The sequence below is a fragment of the Aulonocara stuartgranti genome, assembly GCF_965226115.1.
Source record: "Aulonocara stuartgranti genome assembly, chromosome: 10".
In the NCBI taxonomy this organism is placed as follows: Eukaryota; Metazoa; Chordata; class Actinopteri; order Cichliformes; family Cichlidae; genus Aulonocara; species Aulonocara stuartgranti.
Genome location: NC_138946.1, coordinates 12,046,390 through 12,056,242, shown reverse-complemented (window position 1 = coordinate 12,056,242; position 9,853 = coordinate 12,046,390). Strand labels below are relative to the sequence as shown.

Genomic DNA, 9,853 nt, shown 5'->3' with positions numbered 1-9,853 from the left:
AAGTCTCCACACGCAGCAGCCACGACACCCAGCATCGTCCCCTCCCACTCTCTCTGCTATGGACCGGGCGAAGGCGGGCACGGCAGCCCGTCGTCCTACGTCAGAAGCGGCTTTGTTATTTAAACCTGAATCAAGCGAAGAGGAAAGTTTTCAGAGCCGGGGCAGCGTTGCCTAGCAGCTAGGCATAGGACTGTGGCTAGTTCACGTTCCCTGTTTTCATCCGTTTATCGAGGAACCACGGACACTTCCCCGTCTCAGCCTGCCTGTCATTTATCTGATATTCTCTCACAGTCTTTTTGGCAATCATGACCCAGACCGTGACACTCAAGGGACCCTCACCGTGGGGTTTTCGGCTGGTTGGAGGACGGGATTTCAGCACCCCGTTAACTGTCTCCAGGGTAGGTAGTAATTTTGTCGTCTCTTGCGTCTGCGTGTTTATCCATTCATTGAGCTGTGGGAACAGACAGGGGATATTTGGCTGCTTTAAGTGAAGTAGGAAAATAAATAAATAAATATATATAAACTGAGTCAGGTTGGAAGTTGCTCAATGAATTAATCTTAACAGGTCTCAGAGGTCTGCTAGCCCTAACGCCAGTGTATAAACGGGAGCTTTACTCTCAAAGCAGACAGATGGGGGCGTCTAATTTCTGGCAGCTGAAATTGCCAGTACGGTTTAGTGAGTCATTGCAGTTGGCCGAACAACACTTATCGACGTTCAAAATCATCAGTCTCAACATAAACAGAACGACACAACACAGGGATATATTTATATAGTTTAGAAAAAGTGTTTTATAATTTGAATGAAACTAAGGCTAACTAATGCTAGTGAACCTATCCTTCATAGTAATATAAACTCTGTGACTTAAATACTTAATACTTATAAATAATTATAAACTATTCTACATTTGGATAACCTGGCAACAACTCAACTGGTTTTAGTTTTTTTTTTTTCTTTTATTAACTTTTTTTTTTTTTTTTTTTAAAGAAATGGCATTTGTGTTAGTTTTAAAATATATAATATTACACTATATTAATAAATCTTAATTAATCACTATTAATATTATTTATGGTAGTACCAGAACCAGTAGATGTATTGTTGATAGTAATCACAAAACCTCCTGAACTTTCCTGACCTTCACAATATGGGTCAGGAGTCAGTGTGCTGGCAGTTTGATCTGGCAGTAGCCAAAGGTTCTTCTCGGCCAGGATAAACACAGCCCGGTCCTGCTGCAGGCCTTACAGAAGGGACGGAGGGGAGGCGCTGACATTTGTTTTTCATCAGAGCTCATTGGTGTTGCTGAGGGATTCCAGGTGTTGTGCTCAGCTGTACCACCAGGCCTAAAACTACCCTTTAACTACAGACCTGCAGCACCTCAGACAAGAGGTTCACCTTTTAGATTTATGACGGCTGATAAACAACTTTGAGAGAAGAAGATGAACTCCCGAAGGTGACCCAAAGCGCTCTTTTTAAACCTAATAAAATATTATGTTTTTTTTTTTAAAAAGTTGTAATACAATGATGTGGCATGCTTCGACTCAGAGGGTGTCGTAAAACCTCGAGAGGTTTACTTGCTAACTTGACGCTTTTGACTCTGCAAACAACCTTAAAAGGTAGTTGAACTCTGCAGCTTAAACAAAAAATAGACATCAATCATGATATCAGCCTATATATCAAATATATAATATCTTCAGGAATCATCAAGTTTACTGTCTCTTTGTCTCTTTTCAAACTAATGTAGTGGCCAAGGCAATAATTGTTTTGGGAAGAATGAGAGTTAACAAGCCTGTTGCAACCTCCTTGAGTTGTTTAGAATATTTCAATGGCATCTCAGGCTTTCCGATGCATGCCTAACTTCTTAAATAATTTGTTCAGCAAGCAAGTTGTGGTTTCAGGGTAATTAATCACACAATTTCTCACCAGATTAATCTGTGCGTGTATATGTGGGTGCCAGTGTTAAAAGCATGGCGTGCATTGTGAAAGAGTTTCATAACTCTGCAGTGATGGCATCAGTAAAATTAATTGCAGGTTATATTTTACAGAAAGAGATGGCAATAAAAAACTGTGCTCACATGGAAGAGCTGCAGCAACAGCAATAGGGGATTTTTGAGTAACTCCAAAAACTTGGCTTGATATTTAGACAAGGAAGCAGCTGCTGAGATGTAAGCATATTTAGCCAAATATGTAATATCAGAGGCCTAAATACAAAGTGATTTGGCTGAAAGTCTCGTCATTACACTGCCACTTAAAGACCTTTATTTGCTTCTTGCCGGTCATTACAAACTCCTTCAATGTCCAATTGACACTGGCTTTAAACATAAGGAAAAAAAAGTGTTTTAATAACAGAACTTGATCCTTCAAATTCAGAGTGATGTAAAAACCAGAAAATATGTGACACTGATTCTCTGGTGCGGAAGTGTGTGAAGTGATTTATTGTTGCTGAAGTGCAGGAGTATCTCGTAAACCTGCAGTTCATCACATACTTGTTGCATTCTTGCTGTACGGTGCATGCCCAAGACAGCAGTTTGAATGCACTGAATGGTGACGCAGAAAGAGTTATAGAGGAAGAGCATGTTTGTGTGTGTCAGAGAAAGATACTTCATGTAGTACAGTAACTAGAATGCCTCCTCAGAGGGTATTTAAGCACCATGTAAGCATTACACAGGCTGGACTATTCAGATAGTTCTTAGTATGTTGGCTTATCCAAGAAAAGAAGAGAAGGCCGAAGATGAGAACTAAATATTAGGAGTTTTTGAGTGTTAGATTACTTTACACAGCCCTCCCCTCATCTAATGTCTTTCAGCAAGCATAAAAGTGAATGTCATGCAACACCTGCACACTGAAAGTTGTAAATACCAGAAAGCAAGTTATGATGGCAGCAGCTGGGTCTTTGCGTAAGGTGATAATCTTCCTGGATAAGCTGATTAGTCCCCTGCCAGCCCTTTAGGACTTCAGCTCGTTAATGGGATATGTTTATTTGACACTAGAAACATTTGCCCAGATGGCATGTGTAGGCATGGTGGGTCTGGTTGTCAAATGGCTTGGTGTGGATGAGAGACATTAAATAGCTGAAAAAACATTCCTTGATATCTCTGTAGAAGCATTTAAAGAGAACATGTTGAATGTGAAAGCTGTGATATTAGCCATTTTGTTAAAGTTACTTCCAGACAGAAGGTGATGCAGGACACTTGTCAGATTTGCCAGCTGGAAAACAGTCACCTTCCTGGACAGGAATTCACAACTGAGCGTTGGGTGAATAATGATCCAAGCAGTGCACAGTGTCTCTGCGTTCCTTCTTTTTCGCTCAACCTGCTGCATGGCCTCTGCAAGATGAAGTTTTCAGACAAGTCACAGTAGGGATTTAGTTTTTGTTTATCAATGTAAAGGCCAGTTATTCACACATCAAATTCTTCTTTTAGTTGTCACAAAAATACAGATCTCCAAGTTAAGACTCTTTAATCTTCTAATGTCTAAGCCTTTATAGGTTAAAGTTAGGCAACCATAACCCTAATCCAGCCTTAAACTCTATTTTTGGAAAAAGGCAAAGTTTGTGATCATTATTTGTTCCTGACTGGGATAAGATTATAATACCAATAAAAATGACATATTCTGACTGTCAAAGATGGGTTAGAGTTGGTGTTAAATCATAGTCCACTCGCAGGAAAACTAATATGAACTGCAGCTAGTCACTTTCTGTCTTTGTGGCTGGTGTTTGCAGGACTTTACAAGATAAGGAGCACAAAGAGAAAATCAGTTATACCATGCGTCATTGCTCACGTTCTGCAACACTATCACAATCCTTTAATCAGCTGTTTTTCATGGAATATGATCGAGTACATCTTTAGTCTCAGTGGACTAAATGAGTCAACCAAGTCATGTCATCCCACAATTGTTATTCTGCTTGTATTAGGACACTGGAATTACTGAAAATGAATTAAGAGCAAATGCAATTTCGGTGCATTGCAGGTATATATCACAGAACCTCAACACCACTGTACATCTGTCATATAGCAGAGACAGGATATTCAACCTACAGCCACATGGGTTATTTCTCAGACACTGCTGTGTATAATAATCAGCTTCAAGTTGCTGTCTGGGAGCCTTTTTTTCTCTCTAGGCTAGAATTACAGATGCTGCATTTCCACAACAAACTGAGCAAAATATAACAGATGGGTACCCTTGAAGAACTTCCTGTTGTCAGTGAAGCTGCTGAGCTCTTGAAACAGTACAGGGCAGAGGGAACAATGAAAGTCCTTGGGTGGTTTCTAAGTTTTTCCTGTTCATCTGGTTATCTGATGTATGAAAGTGGATTTCAGTGATTGTTGTTGTTATTATGATATCCATGCTGCAGTTAGACTTCAAGTGTTCTCTAGGGGGAAAGAATTGGGCGACTGCTCATATTCTCAGAAAACATGTTTGTTTCAGTATATTTGCTGCGAAACTTGCAAAAGAATCTTCTGGTGGTCTCATGATCTTGTACAACATGTTCAAGCATCACATGGTGAAAGGAAATTTCAGGGAAAGCACAGCACATGTGCAAAAAAAACAGAAGACAAAACAGTCAGTTATTCTGCTAATCTGATTACAAATCAGATTGACTGGAACATCTCTGCCATTCTAGATGCACTTGAATGCAACTGTAATTACTTCAACAGGGCACTCCCATTTACTTGGGTTCTCATTTATGTCTGACCTTGCATCTTTAATCATCAACTTCAGTGTTGCTTATTGGTCTTGGCAGATTGAGCCTCTTTGTTTGAGCGTGAATAACACAAACCAGTTGGAGCCTCACACTCCAGGCGATGTATTGGGTTTTCAAGGTCATAACCATGGTTCTTATCTCAGGTCCAACAAGAAAACAAAGGCCTGAGACATTGCCAGAAAATTATTCTCTCTGTTGCTAAGATGTGCAACTCGGCGCTCCCACCCAGCTCAAAATCTCTCTGTGGACTTTGTACACGAGTACAACATCTGAAAATGACAGGCTCTTCTCATTTAAGTGTCGATCTTGTGATTTGCAGGTGAGGAGACATTTAGATAGAAAGCTCTGGTTGAAACTTCCCAGAATAAACAACTGTTGCTTTAGCAGTTTTTAAATAGCTGTAATTCATTGTGAGTCACATCTTAATTACACAGCTTTTTAAAAGTTGGTGGAACAATACAGCAGTCTTGTGTAAACTATTGTCTGTGTACTAGCTCTCTGATCAGTAATCCTGTAGGTTCCTGTAGGCCACCACTCCTTATTATCTGTGAATCTTTATTCTACTTCTTTATTCTACTACCTGGTCTGAAAAGACTTGTGATTGGCCCAAGTAAGTTTTCCAAAGACTGAACTTGAATGAGAATATGATAAAAGGGTATTATTTGTGACACCCACTCACTCCAAACAGTTTTGCGTACTGCAGCTTTAAGTATCACTGCAGAGCAAATAGGAACTTTTCAGGAACTAAGACAAACACCAAAGGACATTTTAAAGTCCCTGTGTTACCTTGAAAAAACAAAATACAAAAATAACGTATAACCTGTCAGATTACTTCATCGTGAAGATGATGTCACACTTGAATGAGTTTTGATGCAGCACATGCAGCGCGTAATGTGCAAACACACATAATCAAACATTTACACATTTACTCTTTTCTTTCCTGTGTTCTCAGCCTCGTTGCTTCTCTCGAGTACACGTCCACAGCGAAACCGCACTCCAGCATACTCACCAAACCTCAGCGTGCCACATGATGACTCTGTGTGACATGAGGCTGTCATTTGCTAACCGCTGTATCTGTTAGCATTTAACTGTGTCACTGTTTGTGGAGTAGCTTCTTACGGGAATGGGGATGAATGTTTGGATTGCCTAATAACCAGTTGCTAAAGTTTCTTTATGCACTGTTGATGCTTCCCTGCCATCATGACTGCCTGTCTTATGCTTGAACACCTTAAGTGACCTTGCCGCAATAACAAGTGCCAGGTTTCTCTCTACTTGACATATATCGTACCACTCTTTTTAGGTTAAATCTAAGTTCTTCTTTACAGATGATAAATAAAAACATACTGAGGAAAAAAAAATACGATGACTTGATTGTGATTCAATCAAATAGCAATTTGATGTATTTCCAGTTCACTCACTACCTGGGTAGTGGGCAATGTTCCCTCTAAGCTGCGCACGTGCGCAATTGCGCACTGCTGGCACGGTGTCTGCGCACAGAAAATCTGTGTTGCGCACAAAAGAAAAAAATCTAACCTGCATTGAAATTAAAATGAATACTTTAACAATTCTGTTTTGCAGTGTTAGTCAGTAAGTGACTGGCTGCTCCAGTATGGGATTAGAACGATGCCACCTTATCCCATAGTCCAGCCAATGATGCGATTCACATTCGTATACGCAGCTAATCAACGTCGTTGACAGGCTATGACAGCGTCCTTATGTGCCGACACCAGTGTTTTAACTAGCAAAGCGGCGTGGCTGATGTGGAGTGAAGCCACGTTAATGACAACGTGTACAACCATCGGAGATGTGAGCAGGACAGACGGAACTGACGTCAGTAAATTGTGTTGATTGGCCACGTAAAACCAGAGTTGTGATAAAAATAAAAATAAAAATGCAATGTTTGGTTTTCTTCCTGAATACTGTCGTTGTTTATATTTACTGCGGAATAAACGGTAAAAACTGCGTTTTATAAGAAAAAAGGCTCGAAAGCCCACGTCTGATGTCGCTCACAGTGGTCCATGGGATCGCTCAGGGAGTTTGTGTGTTTGCTCAGACACATGAAAAATTAGAGGGAACATTGGTAGTGGGTAACCATGCATCATTAACAGCCCCACGCAGGAAGGGTTTTGTTAAGATAATGCAGATTTTTGTAGACTTGGTTTTAGCACTAGCCTCATTGCAGCAACATATGTCAAAGTAATCCATTGAGGTCATAACAGTTTTTTCTTAGCTCAGCTTTCCCCTTTAAGGATGATAGCATTGTAGATAACTCATGTGACTGTGACATTATTCTCTACCAGAAAGGTTCTAACAGTTGGTTAGTGTTATGGTTTCTTTCTAAATGTAACCAAGTGGTTTTGTTGCCTGTAAGTTACAAACCTGTGAAAGAAAAGGAAAAATTATAATAAAAAAGAAGTCCTGATCATGTTATGTCAACACTGATTTTTGGTCTCACTTGCAATATAAACCTCAGTCTCCTGGGTGAATATCCTGCATTTGATCCATATGTCACACACTCCACTTCCTAATGGCTTCACCCAACTTTCTAAAGCCTATATGACCGTTAATTGATACATTTAGCATAATCTACGGAAACTAAACTCTAGCAGCCAGAAAAACAACACGATTGCTGTTGTTTTTAATTAAATCCTTAGATATCTGTGGGACAGGAAAGTAGGTTTACTGGGTGAAAGTTAGATTTGAATTCACACCGAATGATATAAAGCCTCTAAGTCAGGTCATTTTGTTTAAATGTCTTTTCTCCCCCTCCAGATTGTACAGGAAACCCCGTTTCATTGTTGACAACAAATTTAGTCACATCATTTTTGAGGAGATTGATGCTTTTCATCCTTGAGTTACATTTTTTTATTATTATTTTTGCCAACATATGAAGCAATAGGAAATGGATCACCTAACTTGTGGTATGCTGTTGTGAGTAAAAAGACCACAATGATATGACATAGATAAACAAAATATCCATTTGTTATTTAAAAGCTGTTTCGCAATCGTGTAAACTTTAACGCTCTGTAGATCTAAGTAATTACATCACACACAGAGTTAATATAGCACATTATGCGTATGCGTGAACTGTGTAGCTCTACATCATCCTTACATTTCCTTGCAGATGGGAATCTTTTTCTGTTAGTCACTCCATAGTCATGCTATTGTGGTGCTTGGCATACTACTATATGTATTTGTTTTTAGGTGTACTAGTAAATGTATTGGAATAATTCGCTATGCTGCATGGCCTGACGCTGAGGTGATCTTACTCTGTTGCTATTGCATGTCCTTCATTCCACTTTGACACAATCCAGACATAAAGCAAAGACACACACAGACATCTGACATGCATTCTCACAGGGGAGGTTGTGCTAAATGACAGGGGCAAACTATAACCTCCAGTTAGTGTCTGTGAAAACAGGCACTGACAAACAAGAATCCACTATGTTTCCAACTCCAAGAAAAGCTTTGTTTGTGCCTCTGCTCCTTTGAAAGGATCTATCTTGAATTTACAGAACTTAGATTACACTTGCTCAGTTGTTTATGCCAGGCTTCTACAAGAAGCAGCTTATAAACAGTGCAAGCTTAGGTGGGTTTGCATTTCCCAGGGACTCACCGAAACACACAAACCTACTCATACTCCCCACAGTTTACCGGAACTGAGTCAGGGACATTGGGCGGTCAGAGGCTGTAAATTAGGAATTCCACATTTGAACCACACGACTCAGCTATTAGTGCTTCGTGGAGCGTGAACTTGTATGCCTTTGCTCTTGAAAGGCTCCTCCCAGTTAGTGAGTCTGCTTCTCTTTTACATGCAACTGTCTTTGGATTCTGTTTATTTTTCCAGACTTTCAACCAATCATATCTTTATTTAGCTTTAATTAGATTACTGAAAAGTGCTTGTGAAAATGTGTTAGATCATGGTTTTTCAGCCTCCAGAGACAGTATATCTTAAGGTTTAGCTGTCATTGCAGTAGACATTATAAGAGGGTGTGGAGTTCGGCAGAGAGTAGTCTGGTATGAAGATGAATGAGCTCAAAGAGTGATGCACTTACCAGCTCGCATGATGAAACAAAGATTAGTCACAGACCCTTGATGTACAGGAGTAATAACAGGATGCTCTCCAAAACCATCAGTTTCCTTATCTTCTTATCCTGATAAATGAAAAGCAGGTTTCTGCTTTTTAGGTTGCCTCATAATTTCTTTAGGATAATAGGGCTAGCAGGCTAGTGTGCAGTCATGCGCTGTAGCTTTTTTCTTTTAGTTAATTTAGAGGAAACAGACCATTTCTCCACCCCCCCACCACCCCAGGGACCAATCTTTTGTTTTAAGAGAAATAATGATTTCAGTCAACCAAGATTTTGATTGGTTGAGTACAGCCCTTGTGACCAACTGGAAAAAGCGAGTCCAGATGATATAAAAATGTAACATATTATTGCTTAATATTCCCCCCAAAATGGTGCAACTACACAAATCATCATCGAGCTGCAGGAATCTCACATTTAATGGCTGGGAAAATACAGACAAACTAATAGCCATGCAGGTCACTGTTCACAGCACATTACACATGCAAAAAAGACTAGAGACATGATGACAACTGTTCACTTTGCATCATGATTTTTGTTTCACTGCTATAAAAGACTTTTTTTGCTCTGCAGCCTGCCAGATGACAGCGACTTGTTTTACTGCGGAGGAAATAAGCTGCAGTTTCTTCTTATTAATGTCAGACAAAACCATATGATCAGTCAGAGGCACATGTTTGTGTATGTGTAATAATGCAAAATTGATATCACATGTGACTGCCCTCCCCCTTACTCTCCGTTGGGGCTCAAATATCCACTGGCCAGGAGAGTTTTTCGGAAAGAGAGATCACAGAGAAGAACCTGCTCTCTCTAACTCTTGAAAGAAAATCCACATTAAAGAGGTGGGGACATGCTGTGCAGAAATAAAAAAGACAAAAGGAAATGCATTAATTATATAAAGAACTTATTGCACAGATGCCTGGAAACGAGTCTAACATTACACAGATACATTGTTGTTCAAGGTTCATGTGCATGCCTGGTTCAAAAGTAACATACTCCCCAGACTTGAAACTTCACTGTTTCAACTTGAGCTGATTATAAAATTACACATGCATAGCCTCAGTGAGGTAT

The 9,853-nt window shown here is 39.8% G+C and overlaps 1 protein-coding gene across 1 annotated transcript in view; it reads left to right on the top strand.

Moving 5' to 3' along the window:
- The first annotated feature begins 141 nt into the window (after positions 1–141).
- Positions 142–9,853, top strand: part of pdlim4 (PDZ and LIM domain 4) — a 44,912-nt gene continuing 35,200 nt past the window's right edge. Inside the window, exon 1 of the mRNA XM_082548640.1 lies at positions 142–398. Within this exon, the coding sequence (XP_082404766.1) occupies positions 306–398 (93 nt within the window). The 5' untranslated portion in view covers positions 142–305. The remainder of the gene's footprint in view (positions 399–9,853) is intronic.